The following is a 24,180-nucleotide window of genomic DNA, read 5'->3' as shown; positions in this document are numbered from 1 at the left end:
TGGGGAAAGTTAACTGATACTGTAGTAAGCGCCACATAGCCTACAGTACATAGTCAGCTGACTATCTTATATTTCAACCATAACTTTTGAATTTCCTTTTGTGAAAAGATTTAATTTAGATCCTGACATGTAACCTTATAGAATTCTCCATTGTTTAAAAGTCACCTTTAGCTTATGATGGATAATTAAATTGACTAAAACTTTCCATAAGTGCTTAGGTGATTTAGGCATCTTAAGTCACCTAAGTGCTTTTGAAAATTGTATCCACTGTCTAGAGCCACTGTGCATAACAGCTATTTAAATGCTCCATAAAAACTCTATTAGTGTTTTCCAATATCAATAACTGGCATAAACAATGCAAGTGTTCCAGTCAGTTTCTACCATAAGTTAAACAAGTTTTCTATAAGGGCATGGCTACACTGGAAACTTCAAAGTGCTGTCGCGGGAATGCTCCTGTGGCAGCACTTTGAAGTGTGAGTGTGGTCGCCCGTGAGCGCTGGGAGCTCTCCTAGCGCTCCTGGTAATCCACCTCCATGAGGGGATTAGCTCCAAGCGCTGGGAACCTGTCTACGCTACTGCTTTAAAGTGCTCAGACTTGCTGCGCTCACGGGGGTGACTTTTCACCCCCCTGAGCCAGCAAGTTAGAGCACTATAAAATGTAAATGTAGACAAGCCCTAAGATTAAGTATTTGGTATTGGAATGTGATAGGCAAAACACTTCCAACTGCACCTCACTTCACAGTGTGTTTTAAGAAGATATATATTGCATGCTGTTATATTTATATATATATGTATAGCGTGCTGTTACTTAGATCTGTTCTGCCTTTGCAGGGTGGTACACTCACGCAATATGATAACAAACTGAGACTGGTAGAAATAGCTCAGGTTCCAAAAGCACATGTTGATGAATTCAAGTCTGTGTCAAAATTCAAAATATTCAATACAAACAACTTGTGGATTTCTTTGCCTGCAATTAAACGACTGCAAGAGCAAAATGCTATTGATATGGAGATCATCGTTAATCCAAAGGTAAGCTCACGGCAGGACTTCAGAAGGAAAACAGCAGAGACTGTGCAGAGGTGTCCAGCTGTGCTAACTTCTCCAACTTCACCTTTGTTTCCTGAATGTCTTTATGTTCTGCATAACTGTCCCCCTTTAAAACAATGTTAGTGCTTTTGACTATTCAAAGGTCTGATGGTGAACAAGTATTTGTCTGGTCATGTTCATGCTACAACTTTCTTTTTCAGACTTTGGATGGAGGTTTAAATGTTATTCAGCTGGAGACGGCAGTTGGTGCTGCTGTTAAAAGTTTTGAGAATTCTTTGGGGATAAATGTACCTCGTAGTCGTTTTCTGCCTGTCAAGACCACATCAGATCTCTTGCTTGTGATGTCCAACCTGTATAGCCTTAATGCTGGATCCTTAACTATGAGTGAGAAACGTGAATTTCCAACTGTACCTCTGGTCAAACTGGGAAGCTCTTTCACCAAGGTAAACCCCAATAGTTACATATTTTTCTCAAGAAAAGACTGTAAACACTGATGCCCTTCATATGTTAACATACTAGTATGCATCCGACGAAGTGGGTATTCACCCCCGAAAGCTCATGCTCCAATATGTCTGTTAGTCTATAAGGTGCCACAGGACTCTTTGCTGCCTATACCAGTAAGAGGAGACTAGGTTACAAGGACAGTTACTTTAATTACTTCCAACTGTGCAAATTGACTGCTCCCTTGAGTCATGAAACAGCTTTATTCTTGTAGGCAAACTTCTTAAAAACATCTGAATATTCACAGCATTATAGTAGCTATCTCACACTTCCTTATCCTTTTTACTTGGGGATCGTAAAGGTGAGGATAGTGTTTTGTCCATTCTAAAATTCAGGTTTTCTTTAAACTGCCTATAATTAGTTTCCCATAACTTTATGTTGAAACTAGCTCTCACGCTGCTATCATGGTGACTTACGGCTCTTTCTGATGTAGATTCAGGGACAGATTCTGGAGCTAGTTACCTAGAGTAGGAATAGGAACTCTTCATTCACAAAATAAATTCTTGAAGGATTGTTAATCCTGCTGTATTTATACACTTTACATTTAGCTTTAGTCTCATCCTTTCGTCACTTGTTTCAGTACTTTCTTCTAGCATTAAACCCTTAGTTTGGGGGAAAAAATACATAAGCAAATGCATCCTCTAAACCAGTGTTTCCCAGACTTGGGACACCGCTTGTGTAGGGAAAGCCCCTGGTGGTCCGGGCTGGTTTGCCTACCTGCTGCGTCCGCAGGTCTGGCCGATCGCGGCTCCCACTGGCTGCGGTTCGCTGCTCCCACTGGCTGCGGTTCGCTGCTCCAGGCCAATGGGAGATGCTGGAAGCAGTGCAGGCCGAGGGATGTACTGCCTGCCGCTTCCAGCAGCTCCCATTGGCCTGGAGCAGCGAACCGCGGCCAGTGGGAGCCGCGACTGGCCAGACCTGCGGACGCGGCAGGTACACAAACCGGCCCAGCCCGCCAGGGGCTTTCCCTGCACAAGCTGCGTCCCAAGCTTGGGAAACACTGCCCTAAACTATTGCTGTTCTTGTTTTTTTGAAAGGTTCAAGATTACCTGAGTAGGTTTGAAAGTATACCAGATATGCTTGAACTGGATCATCTCACGGTTTCGGGTGATGTTACATTTGGCAAGAATGTTTCATTAAAGGTATGTATGCGAATGAGGCAGACTTGGCTAAAATGATAAAATTTTATCTATGCCACTCTGACAAACTAGAAGAGTTGAGTCCATCTACATTTTATCTCAGAACGATGTGCGTGTGTAAAGTATCTCGTGGAAAATTTGACCGTCAGAACATTCATATTCTGAGTTAGAAACTGGTCCAGTGATTGCAGAGGCTAATGTACCTTGACACCTTCATACTAATACAAGTAGCATTTAGAAAAAAACTCAGATTGAAACAATAACTAGTACAGTAACTCCTCACTTAGTCGTCCCGGTTAACATTTCCTTGTTACGTTGCTGATCAATTAAAGAACATGCTTGTTTAAAGTTGCACAATGCTCCCTTATGTCCCTTACATTGGCAGCCGCCTGCTTTGTCCACTGCTTGCCGGATCAGCAGCCTATCAACTCCCCACTCCCTTAAGTTCCCTGTGTGGCAGCTGCCCAGCAGGCTATCAGCTGCTGGCAGTTCAGGTCCCTCCCCCCACTGCCATGTGCTGCTCCTGCCCTCTGCCTTGGAGCTGCTCCCAGGAGCCTCCTGCTTGCTGGGCAGGGTGTGGGGGGGAGGAGGAGGGGCTAATGTCAGGGTGTCCCCCTCTCTCCTGCTCCTTCCCTCCGTTTACCCCATCCCCATAGAGTGTGTGTGTGGTGGGGAGAGACATGACAGGGCTCAGGATGGAGGGAGCTTACTGGCAGCAGCTGCTGTCTCAACTTGGTCTACTTAAAAAGGCAATGTAGTTAGAGTGGGGTCAGTGTACTTAAAGGGGCAATGCGCATCTCTCTCTCACACACAGGATGTGTGTCTCTGTCTGCCATGCTGTCTCCCCTCCCTCCATTTGTGCTGCTTTGTAGAATGTGAGGCTACATTAACAAGGTGTTAACCCTTGAGGGCTCAGCCAAGTGCTAGTTCATCATTTAGCAGTAAGGCATTCCCTGGGAAATATCCCGCCCTCTGACTCCACCACCTCCACCAAGCTTCACAATCATCATTGCTGTGTTAAATTGTTTAAAACTTATACTGTGTGTGTGTGTGTACACACACACACACACACACGTCTTTTTTTTGTCTGGTGAAAAAAATTTCCCTGGAACCTAACCCCTCCTGCCCCCATTTACATTAATTTAATTAGATTTGCTTAACATCATTTCGCTTAGTCACATTTTTGAGGAACGTAACTACAACATTAAGCAAGGAGTTACTGTAGTTAGCATTTTTATCTATAAAGTGTTTTGCAGCTAAGACACTTATCTGCTCCCCCTTACTCTGGTATAAGTATTTCACCATCTCTGAGGTAGAGGAGCACTATATAACTTCCATTTTACAGATGGCGTACAGAGGCACAGAGAGTTTACCCGAGTGCTCATGGGAAGTCTGGCAGAGATGAACCTAGGTCTCCCCAGACTCATGCTAGTGCCCTAACCGCTGGACCAGTCTTCCTCTCCCCTCTAGTCAAAAGGTTCTAGATTTGTCTCTCTGATTTCCACAAGTGAGCATACTTGCAGCATTTATTTTTTTTAAAACCTCAAACTCATTGTTTTTCTGCCCATGTATTAGCAGTAAACAATTGTGGAAGCAGAACTTGTATTCTAATCAGGAGGTGCTGAGCTCTTGGCAGCTGCTGTTGAAGTCAGTGGGAGTCATAAGTGTTCGCCATCTCTTGGGGTAGCCTTTAGTTACCAGTTTTCTAAGGTGTGAGTTCAGCACACTTTCTGAAGTGGCTCTGGGGTGTGACATGGAATAAGCGGAAAATTTGCTCAACCCTTAAGTAGGCAGGTATGACTCAGAATACACGTAGGCAGCAGATCCTTTGAATAAGGATATAACTCTGCCCATTTAATAGCACTTAAATGGGAGTGAACTTCTACTCACCAAACAAGTTGCATAGTTAGTGAAAAGGTTTTACTATCTCCTGTTAAATTTGTTAGTACAATCAATCACTTTTTAAATGTTGTCTAAGCTTACTCTCTCACTCTATTGTCTGAGAAAATAAGATGTGTATGACAGCCCAGTACAACACAGCTTAGCAAGGCGGCTAGCTGTTTCCGGGCACAGTTAACCTGAGAAGCCTTGCTTTCTTACAGATGCTTATAGTATGTTTTTAAATGGACCTCTTTCTTTTTTAATCTAGGGAACAGTTATCATCATTGCAAATCACGGTGACCGGATTGACATCCCGCCTGGAGCAGTATTAGAGAACAAAATTGTATCTGGCAATCTTAGGATCCTGGACCACTGAGTTAATGTTCAGTTTGTAGATCCTGTTAAAACAACCATATGGTGGAAGAACTTGTAGGCATTAAAATAAGTGGCACACAAGGCCTATGCTTTGTCACCTACTCACTGTACCCTGCAGTATTAATTTTAAATAGCTTTCTGTGCTTCTCTTTTAAACTGAACACAGTACAAAGGATGTGCAGCAGTAATGCTTTCGTCTTTTAGAGGATTCTGTAGTTCAGCTAATATAACCTTAAAGTGCAATACTGTTGGTCTTGAGACAAGATGGACAGAACTTCTCTATAAGAAGTTAAGAGGTTTGCCTCTGATAGTCAATAGTTTATTTTTGCAGTTACAAACAATTCAAAAGCTGTGAAGCAACAGATGGTTAGCTCCTTCATGTAATTTTTTTTATGAAGTGTAAATGACAGGTATGATGATTAAATGTTTCACTACTGCTACTAAGTGAAATAGAATGTTAGTAATTATGTTTGTGTTCACAAATCATACTTAACCTAGTCACTTCACACCACCTAAGTTAATAGGTAAGCTATACTGTCATATCACAAATGTATTCCTAACAAACACTGAAAAGTAGGGTTGTCATTATTCCACCTTGAGCACAAGATCATAAACTGTTTTAAATTTACCCAAAGAATCTAATATTTTTTAAAAAATGCATCTGTGTGTTTTCTGTTGCATTCTTAATCTGCCCTTCTTTGCAGTAAAATGGAAAAATCACATGTTGACTGTACTTATGTTAATGTTGTTCAATCATGGTGTCCTGATCATTCTTTCGTTTCTGTAGTATTTACCTGTAAAACTTATTTTATATGTTTAGTATAAGACTGATATGTATCATTAAAAAAGTTGGTCTTTAAAAACAAGGGTGATTTTATAGCTTTATTTTGATTGACAATGACATCTGTTATGCTAACAGATAGGCACACAAACACTGTAGACCACTCCATCATATGTAATCATTACAAGGTTAGGCACTCAGACTATGTTTAGGTAAAAAGTTGTGGAGGCGATATACACAGGCACTTTTACTTAGTACTGGCAGCTTCCAGACTTAAAAGGTAGTAGTATTAAAGAGTCTTCATTCAATCAACCTAAACTAGTTTCAGCCATCACCTCCCCCATCCACAGCAGTAGTGTAACACAGATGACAGCAGCCTAAAACTTTTTACCCAACCCCTCTTTCCTTAATGTATGCACTCAATTACACTTGTCTAAAAATTGTGGGAGAGGGGATGGGGAGAGGCCAATCTTGCAACTATGGGCAGAGCTAAATCATTGGTTTGGTATCAGTTTGAAGTATCTATCAGCACTAATGATTATCATTTTAAAATCTATCCAATAGATAATGGCTTAAGTGAACATACTGTTTACTAAAGTTGTATCTTCTGGTGGCAGTTCAGAGCCTAACTGAAAAATACCCTGGAACATCATCTGCTCCCTACATGCAAGCAATTGAGCCATTTATTTCTTATAAAGATCTGTAAAAAAAATAAATTTCAAAACAGCAGTTTCATAGAGAAAAACATTTTCTACCGAGTTCAACTGCAAGATTTTATATTATACCATCATTAAATAAGGTGGGACACCATGTGAATTTCATTGCACTAGAGGAAATGCAAAGCATCTTTTTAATATAAAGATATACAGAGCATTCTAGACAACTACAGCTGTGTTACAGCTATGTGTTTGTTTGGATTTGGTCCAAAGAAACCTGAGTCTGTTTCCAGAGAGAATGGAAAAAAAATTGCACAGACATCTGATCACTTGTTTCTTGCTGAAGGACACACAAAGTCACTCACTCCCTGCAGCTCACTCTGAATCTAGTTTCCCCAAATATCAATAGCATCCTCTCATGGACTCCACTCATAAATATTCGCCTCAAGCTTCTTGAAAGAAAGACATTTGGTGGTCAGAACCAACTGACTCGTTCCAGTAATTATCACCTCTTCTGATCCCAGATCTCAGCCATGTTTAGGTCCAGATTTTTAAGGCCTCTCAAAGCTTGAAGGTTTCCAGTGTAAAAAGCTACATCTGCTGTAACCAATCTGTAGTGAAATAGACTTTTATTATTCTGATGTTGAAACAGGATCTGATTTGAGCACATCAGTTCAAACACAACCCATCTCGGCAGTCTTGAGCTAGGTTGAGGTAACTAATGCCTCTCTATTATGCAATTGTGAACTTGGGTAAAAGGGGTTAATATTTGCCTAGGTCACAGGAATAATGTTATACTACTTACCAATAGAGTTACTAATATCTTTGTCTGGTTCCATTTTCCTTTCCTTCCCATTTTAAAATAGATCTAGGGTCAGATAACTCAAAGGAAATTGGACATTAACTCCCTTTAGGCCCCTTTGATAATCCCAGCCTACAAATTCTGACTCTTATGGTAATGTGCAATATTAACTCGCTGAATTGCAGCCCCTAGAGGAGCTTGATATAATAAGGAAAAATCATGCTTCCCTCATCTGTTCTTTAAGCACATCAACAAAATAGACAAAGCAAAACACCTTGACAATCTAGACTTCAAAAAGCATTTGATGTCATTCTCATAAGCAGCAACCATGGGAACTAATTGGGGTGAGTTGTACTGTAGTTCTGTCATGAATTAGAAATTAGCTAAGATTAAGACTAAATGGTAAAATTAATAGTGGGGTGTCTGAACATTCACAGTAGAATTGGATTTTAAAATGTATAAGTGACATGGAAAAAATCTGAAGGTAAATATTACAGCCGTTAGACTGGAGAAGATTATGAACTTCAGGAAGACCTATCAAAGCTAAGTGAATAGGCCAAGCACCTTGGCAGGTGAAAGTCAGTGTGCATTAATGAATCTACTCATACACATTTCTGTGTGGCTATAGTTACTTTAGAACTCAGGATGTTGGCATCTTGGTGAGTAGTAAGAGCTAGTCAGAAATTCACTGAACCAAAATGTTTCACCAAATCTGTAATAGGTTTGACAAAACCTTCACCAGAACACAGGCAGGTTTCCTTTCTGTACAGCTGGAGCTCTGGCAGGGTTTCCACTCTATGGTGGGAACCCTGCCTATAGCTATCCCCTGAACAGCAGCTGTAAAATTAACAAGAATGTAAGTTTCACACTTAGTTTCAGGGACACCATATTCTGGTGTTTCTGAAACAAAATATTCAGGCACTGCTGGGAGGCTGGAAAATTTTGGTAAATTTGCTTTCATACCAATTCAAAAATGCCAAAACTCCAGGCAAGCTGAAACCCCTGAGTTTTGGCCAGCCCTAGTGAGTAGCAGCAATCATCAACCACAATTTTAAGATGCATAAAGAATGAGTGCGAATGCTGCTAAAATGCCAATCAATACATTAGTGGTACACCCTCACCAGGAAGACAATTAAGCATGGGCTACTGCATGGCATTCCTGTGGGATTGTTTAATTTATGGAAAGGAGATGAATAAGTGGGGACAAAAGAGTGGTGTACAAAATATCAAAGTGGTTGGAGATGATGAATAGCACTCCTATTAATCCTGTTATTATATGAGAACAAAGGGACATTCAATGAAATTGAAAAGTAACAAATCTGAAAAAGCAATCTAATGAAATACTTTACACAAAGCATAATTGGCCTGTGGAATTCACTGCAACTACGTATCGTTGAAGCCACTGAATTAAATATTTATATGGATAACAAAAACATCCTCAATACATTAGACTGGATAAAAAAAGAGGAGAATAAACCCTCATGTTTCAGGAAGAAAATTGTAAAAGGAGTTAGGGAGAAACTTCCACTATAGGTAGATTATTCAATAATTGTCCACAAGGAGGTTTTTTGTTTGATTTTTTGCAGCTTTCTGTGAAGTATCTGGTGCTGGCCACTGTCCAATATGAGACCCTGCAGCAGAATTATCACTGATCTAATTAGGTATGGTAATTCCTACCAATATATTTGGGGGAGATTAAAAAAAAGCAGTATGTGAGAGCTGTTGGCATAGGCTCTGTTTAAAAAGAATCAGAATTCTTTATGGAGAAAAATGCCCTAATGCTGGTTCTGCTTTAAAAACATTTCCTGTAGGGAAGCTCCCTATACACAGATAAAACACTAATTCGTGATAATAGTTAGCACCTTCCAGCCACACATCTGAATTAATTCATGTTTCCAAGGTACAAGTGTCACGTGACTTGTGAGGTCAGTAATGATTGTCACCATTATATAAAGGGGAAAATGGGCACAGGCAGATGAAACAACACATCCAAGGTCTCTCAAAGCTGTGACAGTGCAAGGATTACCACCCAGATTTCCCGACTCCCAATTCTTTACTCACCAGACTATGTTCCCTCTCCCTCCCCTATTTTCTCGAAAAGCAGTGCCCTGTTCAAGTTGCACCTTTTAGCAGAACAGGGCTCCAAACAGATCTTGCATTCTAAATACAACATACAGTGACATTTTGATTGCAGCAGGTAGATTTATTAAGAGAACTAAGTATTGTAGCTACTGTGGAAATTAGTATTAGAACAAGTGTCCATACATACCCATTCTGAGGTCCTCCATCATTGACTACATTTAAGTGGGCCAGCTGCCTCTTCAAATGAAGTTTGTAGCTTGCATTAATTCTTAAAAACAACATCTACAACAAAACCATAAAACCCAGTAACCTGTGTGTAATAGCATCAGAATAAGGAACTTCACTTCATTCACATAATTCTTCCCCCAAACTCTCTTCTGTAGCACTGCCAGCAAAAAAAAAAAAAAAAAAAAAAAAAGGGCGCTAACACTAATGAAGTACAAATATTTGATTCTTTAGGATGGGTGCATGCCTAAACTAATGTTTTATATAATGTGTCTTTCCCTCCATAACCTCTCTGCTCCTGTTGGATGGTATATTCTCACTTGGCTATCACGTCTAGTATTTACATTGTAAACTTTTTGGGACAGGGACTTGTCTTCTCTGTCTGGGAGGCATCCAGCACACTTGTAGGTGCTATAAAATAATAAACAATATCTTTCTTGTACTGTAACTCTTACATAAAACAAAAGGATCAGTTATCATTTATGGGTTTTTTAGCACCATTCTTATTAACAGAAGAGGCAAACTGCAATCCAATGCATTAGGTGACAGAATGATCCTTCCTGGCCATCTATAAAAGCACTGACTGTAGCCTAATATTAAAACGAGCACACCTAGAAAAGACTGGGCTCATAGCAGATTTAGTGACACGAATAATCCAGTGCTGTAGTCAAATTTGAATTGTATTACAGCTGCATCAAACGGCTGTTCTAGTGTAGATTTCAGTAATAATTCTGGGAGATTCTCAACATGACCACACACAACAGCCAAGTTATTGCCCTTGTGTAGAATTTCACCACTAACTCCTGTATTCAGCATACGTACATCTAGATATTAAGAACAAGGCTGATGCAAAAGGGAAGTGAGGCAGCTTAGTCTTGCCCTGGAGAACTAGAGTTGAGCAAATATTGCAAAAAATATCCCCCCAGCCCGCCAAACAGAAAAAAGATTCAATTCAAACTGAACTCACTGCAATGGTATTTGCAATACCATCTGTTGTTCACCACACATGGCTATATTCACTAGATGCTTTCGTGTGTTTATGAGGGAAGTGTTACAATAGCTACAAAACAACTTAAGATGCTCACCTGTGTTTGCTCCTCAGGGAGGAGGTCATATATAGCTTCATGCATCTTTGCCATTTGCTTACAAATATTCCTGAAGCAGGCTGAAGGAACAGGAGCTTTCACCTCATACTGGGAATAAAGACAACATTGGTCACCTGTTTTCCAACATCTTTAGAAAATGGTCAAAAGGAAAATGTTCTTGGCTGCCTCCTACGCTGCTAGGCCTTTCAGATAGCATTGACTAAAAGCTGTTATTGATCCATGGGCAGCTGACATTGTAGAATCATTGGCACTTTAATTCAACAGGGCAATTCAAATCAAACAGGGATCAATGCAGCATTCCCCCCCACCTGATCCATTTGTCTCTGTTAGTTTTAATTGCTGCTTCCTGCTCATTATTTTTAGCTGGCTTACACTAGACCGCTCGGTTATATTTTAGGGAGAGAATGATTAACATGAGAGTTAAATGTGCATATGCCATGCCTTACACTAGTCCCATCTCCCCCTTTGGAACGTGCTTTCTCTCCACAGGAAATAATTCCGCCTATGACATACGCACCACTTCTCATTCCAGTACAAATATTTGAAAAAAGAAAACAAGCAAGTCCTACAAGAACACGTAATTGGAAGTTTCTGACACAAGGAGAGACGAAAGCAGCTGAAAACCAAGTACAGTACGTGCCAAAGAACACGTAAAAATACAGCTGAAGTCAGCCACTGACAGTATGGACTCATCCCAAGGAATGAGGGAAAATACCGGGGGTGAATAAGATGAGAGGTACCTTTCCTTGAGCATGGCTGGTATCTGAGAAATAAGCTATTGAAAGGAGATTGGCTGCAAGGGAACAACATTCTTACGTTCCCACACCTGGAAGGAAAGATCGTACTGTGATTTTCAAAGCAACGTCCTAGCTGCAATACTTTCCACAGTGAAGCTGGGATCTGTAGTTTCATGGCCAAGGGTAGGTCCCAAGTCTAGGCCTGCTTTAAGCAGGCTTAGGCCCCAGAGGGCCCCCCTCTCGGAAAAGGCAATCATGATACTTCCTCTAATTAGTAAAGAGCTTCGAGGCCTATGGATGAATTACTAAGATTATTATTAATTTATAAACGTTGCTGAACTAAAAGGAGTTACAGCTGCTTGCAGTAGGTCTGAATTTGGAGAACTCTGCTTGGCCATTGCTTGAAAGAGAAAAATTGGCGTTATCCAGTGATGAGCTGCCAAAATATTAACAACAGGTTCCCTCCTCCTCACCTCACGAGGGGCATGTGCCCCATCCAACCCCCCATGTTCCTTGACACCCCCCCAGGACCCCTGACCCATCCCCCCCCTTCCCTGTCCCCTGCTGCCCCATCCAACCCCTCCTCTCATTCTTGATGGCCCCCAGACCCCTGCCCCATCCAACCACCCCTTCTCTGTCCCTGACTGCCCCCCACCACCTCATCCAACCCCTGCTCCTTCCTGACTGCCCCCTGGGACCCTTGCCCCCATTCAATCCCCCTGTTCTCTGCCCTCTGACCGCCCCCACCCCATGCACCCCCCCATAACCCACCGAACACCCCCTCCCTGCTCCCTTACCACACTGCCTGGGGCCCGGACCGGGTCGCTCTGCTGGGACCGCGACCGGCGCCCCGGGGCCCGACTCCTCGGGCCGGGCCGGAGCCGCTCGCTTGGCACCAGGACCGGCGCCCTGGGGCCCGATTCCCTGAGCCAGGCCGGGCCGGAGCCACTCGGCCGGCGCCGCGGGGCCCAAGTCCCCGAGCCGGGCCGGAGCCGCTCGGCCAGCACCGCGGGGACAGGCGCTGCGGGGACCGACTCTCCGGGCCGAGCCGGAGCCGCTCAGCCGGCAACACGGGGCCCGACTCCCCGAGCCGGGCCGGAGCCACTCGGCCGGGACCAGCCCGAGCCGGGGGCGCTCGGCCAGGGCCAGGGGGAGCCGGACTGGGCCGCGCGCGCCGTGCCTCCCTGGAGCCCGCCGCATGTCCCTCCCTGCCCGGCTTACCTGCCTGCTCCTTGTTTCAGGATTCCCGCGAACATTTGATTCGCGGGAAGCAGGGGAGGGGGAGGAGAAGGAGGGCGGAGCGTTCAGGGCAGAGGGGGAGGTGAGCTGGGGCTGGGTGGACAGCTGCCCGAGCCTTTGTTAAATTTAAAAGCTTCTTTAGAACCGGTTGTCCTGGAACAACCGGTTCTAAAAAGGCTTCTAAATTTAACAACCAGTTCCTGCGAACCGGCGCGAACCGGCTGGAGCTCACCACTGGCGTTATCTATAAAGTTCTGAGGAAAAGGAAAACCGATAGTTTAATTGTAGCTGAGAAATAAGTCTTGGAGACAAAGGGGCCAATACTGCAAATATGGCCTACCAAAGATTGATTACCACTAAGGCTAATTGGACTACTTAGGGTAATGAGTACTATAAATGGGGGTATCTGCAGGAATGGGCTCCAAGTGACTTGAATTACAGTCTTCTGGCTTTAAAATGGTTGTGTTGTATTGTAGGTATCTGTGAAGTGGGACAGTCGTAGAAAACATGCAAGCTAACGCTCGGGCTGTTCAGCCCAAGTATCACGGGTTGCAATCCTGCAAGTTGCTCAGCATTTCCAGCCTCTCTCGTGCTCAACACCTCGCCGGAGCAGGCTCAGAGCTTTTATTGCTGCATCCAAATGGCAACGAAAATATGGGTTCAAAGAGAGCCATGGCATCTTAGGGGACTGTATCATTTTCACTAATACAGTATCCCTGTTTGTCTTCTACAACTAACAGAACTGTGACACATCCGTGCTTCCAGAGCCCGACTGAGACCAGGGCCCATTGCTCTAGACACTGTTACACACCCGTAGTAAGAGACAGGCCCCTGCCCCAAAGAGCTCTCAATCTAAACAAGAGAAGGAGGCGACACAGAGGCATGAAATGGTTTGCAGATCACAGCAGGTCAGCTGCAAAGCCAGCAAGAGAACCGAGGGCTCCAGAGCCCCAGTTTAGTACCCTGTCCACTGGCCCATGCTGATTGTTTCGTGAAGAGAAGCATGTCACCCAACATTCAGTCTGTGATTTCTAGATCACATTAATTTTTGTTAAACACACTTAACACCCCACTGCCAGGCTCCAGAACCCTGCCATTACAATGACTTGCTCATTCTTTCAGATTTACACATTTCAAGCCAGTGATCATTTTTATTTATGGGGTACTCAAGCCTTGAGACTCTGACACATACCCCTAAAAAAGCAATGCTAACGAGGCTACAATTAACGAGCTATACTCCTGTCCCCTAGCTGTTGCATATTTCCTGTTTCCAGAGGTCCTTCAGTGTTTTCACTGTCATTCACCCAAGAGGAGAGGAGCAGTAATGTTAAGATCCCAGATCCTCAGCTCTACTAGGTACCAAACAACCAAAGGGACTGGGTTTACTGGTAAGGCAGGCAAGCTAGCACATGTCATAATATCCCTCCCCTATCCCTGCTAGCTGTAGTCATGTGAGTCAGCTGCTGAAACTGAAAACAATCCTAGCCTTCAAGAGCTTCAGAGAGCAGGAATCTTGCCAGCTTAAATCTTCTGCCAGCTCACGAGAGAGCAGGCAGGGAAGATGGAAGGACGGCAGGGCAGATGCATGTTAGCCACAATCCAGACAAGCCCTGCACTATGGGTGCGTTGTTGTGCACCTCCCACTCGAGGGGCCAGGAGTTAAACACTTATTTTCAAGAGATGAGAATAAAAGTGACAGGGAAGACATTTGACAAAGTGGAAGTTTATTTGGTCTGTGGTGGCTAGAACACTATTATGGACTTTGTCACCTTGACGGCGTTGGTCTTTTTAAACACATTTAATCAATGAAAAGACGTCGTAATACGACAGAAAAAAATAAACCCTTCTCCCATTCCCTCTCTGTGGCAATCCGACCCCACACTCCTCATCAGCAGCAATTCTTGCTACTCCAACAAAATGTCGGGGGGGAGGGAGGAGGGAGAACATAATATATTTCAAAAGATTCTCCCTGTCCCCGGTATTTTACTTTTTCTGAAACAGAGCGTAGGCGCTGTTTATGTAATTGTGCCAATCACCAATCACATAACTACATTTCCCCAACCCACTTCATACTGGACAATGAACGTCTGAATTTTAAGTGGCTTCTATAATAAATGTATTTCCCTGAACCAGTCAAATTGGTCACTCCAAGGTTCATTTTTTCCTACTGTAATATTTCCTTATGAAGCAGCTTTAAACAACAAATCAAACAGGCTGCAGGTTTATGTAAGTTTAATTATCAAAACTGACAGCCCACTTCCGTCACCTCTCCTATCGCTGAGTAGTCCCTCCCAATGGGACCAATGGAACACTTTGCAGAGCCAAGTACTACTCATTGTGGCAGAATCTGGCCCATAAGGTTTAGCCAAACTGTGGCTCCGGAGCCACATGCGGCTCTTCAGAGGTTAATATGCGACTCTTTGTATAGGCACCGACTCTGGGGCTGGAGCTACAGGCACCGACTTTCCAACGTGCCGGGGGGGGCTCACTGCTCAACCCCTGGCTCTGCCACAGGCCCTGCCCCCACTCCACCCCCTCCCCTGAGCCTGTCATGCCCTTGCTCCTCCCCCTCCCCCCCCCCACAGCCTCCTGCAACAACAGCTGATCTGGAGGTGCAGGGAGGGAGGGGGAGGCGCTGAATGGAGAGGCTGTCAGCAGGCGGGAGGTGCTGGGAGCTGTAGGGGGAGCTGCTGACGTATTACTGTGGCTCTTTGGCAAGGTACACTGGTAAATTCTGGCTCCTTCTTAGGCTCAGGTTGGCCACCTCTGGCCAAACTGATCACTTGACACTGATTTCAACGAACAGATACAATCTAGCTATCTTAGGTACTTATATAGCCCCATTACCACCGTGCCTGAGAACCTCACTAACTTAAATGAATTTATCCTCAGAGCACCTTTGTGAGGTAGGACACTGCGATTGTCCCTACTTTACAGATGGGGAACTGTGGCACAGGGCGACTAAATAACCTGCCCAAGGTCACACAGCAAGCGTGTGGCGGAGCATGGAATAAGTCCCGGATCTCTCAAGCTCCAGGCTGGTGGCCCAGCCACTGGACCAACCTCTCTCTCATGCCAATTTCCTATAGCTCATTAGTTTTCCACCTGGGGTGCCCATTGCACTGGGAGGTCACATGGCACTAGCTCCTTCTTGCTTTCAGCTGCTTCTATAGGCAGCCGCACCCAGGCTCTTCACTCCAGAAGAGCAGGAAATAGGAGTTGCTCTCAGGGATGGGATTGGAAGCCAGCGGCATGACTGGAAATGCTAGCCACAACAGCCATCAGCTGGATAAGACGCTCCACGAAAGCAGAGTAGCCAGGCATCTTGGTAAAGCATGGGAGCTACTATATTCACAGTAGCTACTGCACCAAGGAAAGCGTAACAATTTATTGCATCAAAAAGAGATTCAAGATATGACCAATGCTGATTTTAAAAAGGTTAATGCCATACATGCCTTGACTCTTAAAGAGTATATTTTCTTAAGTCCAGCATAGGGCCTTGTGCATATAGGTTTAAACCAGTTTAAACAATGCCTAGAGAGGGAAAATTTAGACTTTGTTTGAAACATCTAGTCTAAGATTCTGCACAGAATGAAACACCCAAATGCAATGTGGAGTATAGTTATTTCCATAAATCCTTACCTTTGATAACAGTTTGTCAAATAAGCTATCCATTATGGCTACAAGCTTTGCTGAAATTTCAGCTATGTGGTCGTGATAATCCTGTAATAGAAAAATAGGGTTTTATTTACCATCTAATGACATTCCTACTCTTCACAGCACAATTGAGAAAGAGCATATATAGAGTTTAACTGGAAGATACATAAAGAATTACCTTAGTGATGTGGTCAAAATGCCTGAGCATGCTAAATTGTTTAGGCTGCAGTCGAGCTTCGAAATGAGCCCTGATAATAGGAATGTAGTGTACGATTAGCTGCAGGCAGCGTGAGGAGAGAGCTGTAAACCCAGAAGTAAGAGAAGGGAAAAAACAGCTCAATTATTATACAAGTATAGTCATTTTGTACAGCCTGCACCTTCTCTAAAAACAGAATACAGATCCAACACTCGAAAACAAGCTCGAAGATAATCAGGAAGTGAAAATTTATGAAGTCATTTAGTGAAAATACAAACATGTGACATTACTATATTCAGGTCAAGGATCCAGAGCACTTTACATGGAGGGTACCAACTCACCCAGTCCTTCATTCATTGATTGGAAGGGGAGTTTTAGCTAAGTAAAGACTGACTGTAGGATATGGAGCTACACAAAGAAACCCTTTCACTCACTAGTGAAATGCAGTCACCTCTGGAGCTGAATTTGGCAGCTATTTAACAGAGCGCAGCAACATTTCACATCAGCTTAGGACAGGAAGCAGAGAGTATGTATTCAAGTGAAATACAGGGGTTGATTTAAGATAGGCAGGATGCTGCTACCTGTAAAAATGGAAGTACTGTGTATTCCAAATTTCAAACTCCAAATAGCAAACAACCCCATCTGTGACAAGGTCACAATTTAAGAAGTAATTCCAGCTTCCAAAGTCACTTATTTTGACTGAAGACCATGTTTGGCTAAGAGATTGATTTCTTCTCCTTCCAAGGAACATATTTGACACACACTGCAGCACACTTCTTCAACGCTACAATTCATAGACTCTTATACAAATTCTATATTCAAAGTAAACACATCATGGTAACCCCTTCTTATCTTTTCACTTCTTTTCCAGAGCACTGCAACTTGGAGATGGCTTATCCTGAATATTTAGTGTTTTATTAGACTGAGGAATGAGATCTGAACAGTAGAAATCCATACCTAAATTTTTTGTAGTTATTGTTTTCAAACCAACAACTTGCAATGCACCTGCTCCGAGAACTAGCTGGCAGCTTCTGGAGTTGAAATACTATCAGAGAGAGGAAAAAAAAAGTAAGAGTTGAAGATCTATATGTAATGTAGGGGGAGTATGGGGATGATAGGTACCTTAGAAATGCCATAGATCAAAGTGAGAGACTTTAATCACTGACAGATGATTGGGCTTGGTACTGAAGTTACCCAGATTTCTTGTTCTAAGAGAGTCTCATGCTCTTTCTAATGATTCCTCTTGTGTGTTTACTCAGGATCTCATAATCCGCATAGGACTTACTGGGGACCTGATCTAGAGCTCACTGAAGTCATTAGGAGTTATTCCACTGACTTCACTGGGCTTTGAATCAGGCTCTTGGTGTTTCTTGAATCAGTTCATGCCAAGGATGGCTCTCTGGATTGGATTTCTGGGACAGGAATGGAAATAGGAGGTATTAAGAATGGACAATTATTTCCCAATTATTTCATTTCTGGGACTGACCGCTCCCTCCATCTGAGATATTTGGGTTGTGCTTCTCTTCCTGAAAACATTGGAGGCAGCTCTGACTTGTCATGAGGTGTGGCTAAGGTACTTCCGTCCTAATTCCAGATGAATGCATGGAAGCAGTGAATTCTTACTAGAAGACTAAATAAAAACTTCTTGCACAGGGCTCTCAGAGGAGGTGAACAGGTATAGTGCCATTGAACTTGGCTGGATGGGGCAGACTGCAGGAAAGGTTAGTCACATGGAAATCATCAAACAACTACATGTACTCCGATTAACGCCTCTACCAATAAACAGTTGATGAAGAGGTCACAGTTTTTAATTTAATTTTCATTTTACAGCAATGGTTTCAGCAGAGAACTATTTTTCATCCTTCTAACCACAATAAGGTGACTTGTACGAATCAAAGAATTGGTTTCCTCCCTGCATACATACACTCCCAATGACATTCTGGCTTGCATTGCTCTTTCCTAGCCACAATCTTCTGCTTCACAACACCTTCTATCCAGCCTGAAGGACAAATGACGATCTGACTCCAAAAATCAACATCAAAACATCTCTTCGGCTGGCTACCAGGGATCTCTAATGTGCCCGTAAACAAGGGGACAAATGGCTTTCCTCTAGTTATTTCACATAACAGTATCTACTCTGAATTGTATGTAGTTTAGCTCAGTGTTACTCAACTACACCCTGCAATATGTGCCTTGTGATTCCTATAATTACACCAAAGATCACAGTCAAGCTATTTTTCAATATTATTATTAATCATTGACATTGAATCATACATTTTCATGGAGTATTAGAGACTCCATAAGATGCATTCCCTGCCCTGAAGTTCTTAGTATAGTATGGGCTACAAATTTGATAGTCATACCTTCAATAAATCAGACAGACGAGTAAGCATGTCAGTAGTAATAGAAGGGATGTTATCCACACACTGGCAGTACTCAAGTATTATTTTTATTAATAGCAACACTGTCCTATAAGAAAAGAAACAGAGTCAAATACATAATTTCAGTTGATAAATCAAACTAAACACCACAGGTTTGTAGACAGCAGGGAGAGTTCTAACATATTCTTTATCTGCTCTCCTTTTCCATTTGTTGCATTCAGCTCTGTTAAGGTTTGTGTGCAGCTGCTAATCTAAATTTTTAAAAGAATAAAAAAAGGTTTACCTGACACCGTTTTCCCCCTAGTAGTAGAGATTACAGTATTAAGTACCATTTTGCCTCTGAAAACCCCCTCACTCTAATTTAAAGATGGTAAAGCGGACTGACGTGAAAACAGATTTATGCCTTTTTTGCTGCTGCTTCATGATGTATAAAGAAAGTTTTCTGTCTAAGAACGTTACTCATTCCTGTTTGATTTTTTACACTAGTAAATCCAGGTTTTGTCTATCCTGGAAGACCTGATGGTGACTAAGGAAACAGTAAAATGATAACATTACAGGAGACCTCAGGGCCAAGTCTGGCCCTTGCTCCAGCATAAAGGGGTTGTACAGGAGGCACAAGTGACTCATTGCAGGAGCAGTACAGGCCTGATGATATAATTGGGTCTTATATCACTGAAAATCAATGGGACTTAGATTCCCACATCACTTTTGAGAACATGAAACTTAGAGGTGATTTTGAAAATTTGTCTCCAGATCAGTAAAAATAACTGGAATCTAAAAGGACCTGTAAAGATGGGTTAAAAAAAAAAATCTTATAAAAATACCTAACAGGTGCCAGAATAATAGTTCCCGGAGTTTCAGAAAGTTATTTTATAGAAATAATTATTGTGTGAATGGAGGTATCTATTCACACATCAGTAGGAAAATATAAAGCTCCATTCTTAAAATACTGTGTAATCTTTGCCAATTTTGAGCAAGTGCTACAAGAAAAAAAAATCCATAGCACACAGACAATGATGGGCATTGAAGAGGCTGTAATGAATGCACAATCAATAAGAGACTGAGCAGCTTTATACATATAGCACCAAGTGCTCAGAGACGTGGAGCACCCATAATTCCAACTGACTTTAATGGTAGTTGCAAGTACCCGGTATTTGTCAGCATCAGACTTCACCCATATAGAACATCTGCAATCCTTTGAACTCAGATATGGAGAAGGCAAGAAAATACAGTCCAGGCCAGCCATGTCAGGCAAGGCTAGTATTCCAAACAGGTATCCTGACATTGCAAAGCAAAAATCTTCTTTCCACACAATAGGGTACAGAAAGAAGATGTACATACATCCAAAACAGCCATTTGTATCATATTTGTAGGCCATCTGATTTGGGGGTTATTTTTTGTTAAATTGGTATTTTAAAAAAAATCAGGTGAATAGTAAATAGTAGAATAAAAATGTCTGTAGAAATCTGTAGAATTAAAATGTTCTAGTTAATATTGAAGTTGATTTCTTCAAGGAGCTAAAAAAAAAAATAAAACACATTTCTCCCTCAAATGACCAGACATGGATTAGCAAATGCAACTCCAATGCATGGTACATCTGGTAGCTCCACTCCAGAGTCTATGCTGACTTTTAAAGGATATTTCTGTACTGCTGAAGGAGTTCAAGATGCTCTTTCATGGTCATGGCAGTGGATGCTTTTGATGTTATCTGATCAAAATATGACAATGTAGATCATTGTTGCTACCACTGTTATATAATGGCAACAAATGTTGTACAAAGTATGCCAGGTAAGGTGTCTATAGAAAGCATAATGATATTCAGCAAATCATAACCTATTTGTATGCATGTATCATTTTTGTACCTGAAGTTATGAATATTAACTATGTACCTGTATTTCAAATGTTTGCTCCTGTGGTAACAACAACAAAGTATTTAGCCAGCACGCTGTGAAGGAACAGTTCAAGTTGAATGGCCCATTAAAGAACACTTAACTCACAATGGACCATGGAAGATGCCTATCTACACTTAATGGACTTTCCTGTGATGGCTTCTGGTATGACTAAGCGAAATCATGCACGGACATGTGAGTCCAGACACCATTTTGTTAGCTGTAATTTTCCACAGTGAGAACAATGGGTTCCCTTCACTTTGCAGAAGCTATAAGAGGCCCTGGAAACAGCTCCATTTTGCCTCTTTCATGCTCCAACCTCTGGACTATGAACTTATACTAATGGGAGCATTCTAACCAAAGGACTGGGGACCTTTCAATGATTTGGAAGCAACCAGAGACTTAACTTAAGCCAGCAGTTTATTCCATTACTACTACAAGCCTGATCCAAGAACTTTACAATTATTGTATGTATTTGATTCCTTTAACCAATTTTAACTCTCGCCTTTTTTTTTTTATTTAAATAAATAAACCTTTAGATTTTTGATACTAAAGGATTGGCAACAGCATAATAATTGGGTAAGATCTGAGTTATATATTTACCTGGGTATGTGGCTGGTCCGAAGAACCCTTTTGTTTGATGAAATTGGTTTTAAATAACCACTCATCATTAAGTCTAGTGTTTTTGGTGGTGATACCAGGACTGGAATGCATAAGGAGATGGCTTTTCTGACTTCTTGTCAGCCAGTGTGGTGAGACAGAAGTTTACTTTTGTTGCTGGTTTCGTATATCTTATGGGAGATTAACCACCAGTTTTGGAGTGTGTCTGCTCTATTTCTCAGCAGTTTCTCCTGAATTTGGTATTCTCAGCTGTGACCCATGGAGGCAAGGTGACAATGCTCAAAGACCAACTTAAGGCCTTTTCTTCAGGCTGCCGTAAAAAAATTGAGCCACCATTTCCCTAGGTAGCCCATTCCAGTGCTTCACCACCCTCCTCGTGAAATAATGTTTTCTAATATCCAACCTAAACCTCCCCCACTGCAACTTGAGACCATTACTCCTTGTTCTGTCATCTACCACCACTGAGAACAGCCGAGCTCCATCCTCTTTGGAACCCCCCATTCAGGTAGTTGAAAGCTATTATCAAATCCCCCCTCACTCTTCTTTTCTGCACACTAAACAAGCCCAGTTCCCTCAGCCTCTCCTCATAAGTCATGTGCCCCAGCCCCCTGATCATTTTCGTTGCCCTCTGCTGGACTCTTTCCAATTTGTCCACATCCTTTCTGTGTGCGCGCGCGTGTGTGTACCTCATCAGATTTCTTTTGGCCCAATCCTCCAATGTGTCTAGGTCACTCTGGACCCTATCCCTACCCTCCAGCATATCTACCTCTCCCCATCAATCCAGAAATATCAGGAAATCAGAGGTACCCGAGAACAAAACACCGAAGATGTATTGATTTACTTGCTTTACCTCATATTTTGCTTTCAAAGGGAATTTTACTGAGCTTAGAGTAATTATTATTCACCATTGACCCATATGTACTTGTCCACATATGGGAACAGAGATATCTGATATTATTTTGAAGCACCGCTGTGACAACAAAAGTAGAAACTTATGCAGGGGACAAAAATACTAGCATGTGCACACCTTGATGTAAGAATTACAAGTAAAAAATAATAATTAAATTTCAGCTTGATGTTTTAAGCCGGGGTGGGCAAACTACGGCCAGGGGGCTGCATCCGACCCTTCAAATGTTTTAATCCAGCCCTCAAGCTTCTGCCGGGGAGCGGGGTCGGGGGCTTGCTCCACAAGGCCCCCAGAAACAGTGGCACATCCCCCCCATCCAGCTCCTACACATAGGGACAGCCAGGGGGCTCCGTGTGCTGCCCCCACCCCAAGCACCACCCCCGCAGTTCCCATTGGCCAGCACACGGGAGCTGCAGGGGCGGCGCCTGGCCACGCCTCCACGTAGGAGCCGGAGGGAGGACATGTTGCTGCTTCCCAGAACTGCTTGAGGTAAGCGCTGCCCAGAGCCTGCACCACTGACCCCCTCCCATGCCTCAACCTCCTGCCCCAGTCCTGATCCCCCTCCCGCCCTCCGAACCCCTCAGTCCCACCTTCCTGCACCCCAGAGCCCACACCCCCAGCCAGAGCCCTCACCCCCGCACTGCAACCCCCTAACCAGAGGCCCCTCCCGCATCCTGAACCCCTCATTTCTGGCCCCACCTCGGAGCCCGCACCCCCAGCCAGAGCCCTCCCTCCCGCACCCCAACCCCCAGTTCTGTGAGCATTCATGGCTCACCATACAATTTCCATACCCAGATGTGGCCCTCAGGCCAAAAAGTTTGCTGCACTCCTGTTTTAAGCTGATGTAGCATCTTTAAAAGATACATAACACCTAATATTATATAACTGCTCCAGAACTGAAGAGAAACATATTTGGCAAGGAGGAGGCTTGTCTTTATTCAGGCAAGACTGCTAAAGCTGTTAGTGTTCACTACATTTCTATTCAAAGCACAACCCAACTAACTCATCATTAAGGAAAAAAAAGTGCATCTTACCCAACCACAGCATACTTTTGTTCTTCAACAATAAGGACGTCAGTTGGCTTTCTTTCTTCAGCAGCTAGATATTTTTAAACAGAAAAGTGAGGTGAGTTGAACCAAGAAAAAGGGCAGAAAACTGTAATATCAAAAAACAAACTATTCCCTTGCTGAGGTCTGAAAAGCAATCACTCTCCAGAGCACCAATCCTTTCTTTTACGTCAACATGCAAAGTCCAGTTGGCTAGCTACCATAATTACTGTAATTATTATAATTATTTATACATTGCAGTGATTGCGAGGCAAAGAGCAGCACGATGGGATTATCGGAGTACAAAAGAGTAAAACAAAGGCAGAAAAAAGTCTGAATGCACAGTAGAAAATCTCTAACAGATTTTCAATGACCATCACTATTTTAGCTCCAAACCTATTTCTTCAAGCCTAGCAATACAAGTCCTCATTGACGCTGCTCCTATGATAAATTTGACATCTCCACGATCCTGTCTTATTAAGGGAAGCTAAAAAGACTTCGTTCGAAAGCAGTGGTTTTCCATCCTTACGTTGGTGAACCAGCCCTGGCACTCATTGGGTTCTGGGATGTCATTAGCTTCCACTGTGTCCCTTTATGCCAAGCCTTACCCCAGTGAGGTTATGTAATTGTGCCTCTCTCTTGTCTTTAGCCATTTTTCTTCATCTCTTGTGTTTGTTTTCTGTCTTAGATATTTATATGGGCCCCGCCACACAATCTTTACTGTATTTATCCTCACAAGACCCCTGAGAAATAGGGAAGGACTATTATTTTACAGATGGGAAAACAGAGGCACAAAGAGATTAGGTGACTCGCCCAAGGTCACACACCAGTCTGAGGTAGAGTAGGAAACTGACCCCAGTGGCTACACCGTGCCTTATCCTGCACATTGCCCATCATGCTGGCTGGAGGAGT

The 24,180-nt window shown here is 42.9% G+C and overlaps 2 protein-coding genes across 10 annotated transcripts in view; one reads left to right on the top strand and one right to left on the bottom strand.

Annotated features, from left to right (window-relative positions):
- The window catches only part of UGP2 (UDP-glucose pyrophosphorylase 2), a 42,688-nt gene extending 36,879 nt beyond the window's left edge, over positions 1–5,809 (top strand). For both annotated transcript variants that reach the window (XM_045008369.1, XM_045008368.1), the window contains exons 7-10: positions 832–1,029; positions 1,248–1,490; positions 2,586–2,690; positions 4,837–5,809. In XM_045008369.1, coding sequence (XP_044864304.1) covers positions 832–1,029; positions 1,248–1,490; positions 2,586–2,690; positions 4,837–4,944 — 654 coding nt within the window. In that variant the 3' untranslated portion in view covers positions 4,945–5,809. The remainder of the gene's footprint in view (positions 1–831; positions 1,030–1,247; positions 1,491–2,585; positions 2,691–4,836) is intronic.
- Positions 5,810–6,113: 304 nt separating this feature from the next.
- The window catches only part of VPS54 (VPS54 subunit of GARP complex), a 75,881-nt gene continuing 57,814 nt past the window's right edge, over positions 6,114–24,180 (bottom strand). For 7 of the 8 annotated variants that reach the window (XM_045008359.1, XM_045008366.1, XM_045008363.1 and 4 more), the window contains 8 exons: positions 23,257–23,320; positions 18,788–18,893; positions 17,382–17,469; positions 16,407–16,528; positions 16,214–16,294; positions 10,575–10,682; positions 9,452–9,546; positions 6,114–6,991 (listed from right to left, as the gene is read on the bottom strand). In XM_045008359.1, coding sequence (XP_044864294.1) covers positions 6,886–6,991; positions 9,452–9,546; positions 10,575–10,682; positions 16,214–16,294; positions 16,407–16,528; positions 17,382–17,469; positions 18,788–18,893; positions 23,257–23,320 — 770 coding nt within the window. In that variant the 3' untranslated portion in view covers positions 6,114–6,885. Of the gene's footprint in view, positions 6,992–9,451; positions 9,547–10,574; positions 10,683–11,335; positions 11,422–16,213; positions 16,295–16,406; positions 16,529–17,381; positions 17,470–18,787; positions 18,894–23,256; positions 23,321–24,180 lie in introns of those variants that run through there. The other variant, XM_045008367.1, reaches the window with a different exon arrangement.

The sequence above is a fragment of the Mauremys mutica genome, chromosome 3 (assembly GCF_020497125.1).
Source record: "Mauremys mutica isolate MM-2020 ecotype Southern chromosome 3, ASM2049712v1, whole genome shotgun sequence".
Lineage (NCBI taxonomy): Eukaryota > Metazoa > Chordata > Testudines > Geoemydidae > Mauremys > Mauremys mutica.
Note: the sequence above shows the minus strand (reverse complement) of the source record. Positions and strands in the feature narration are given on the sequence as shown.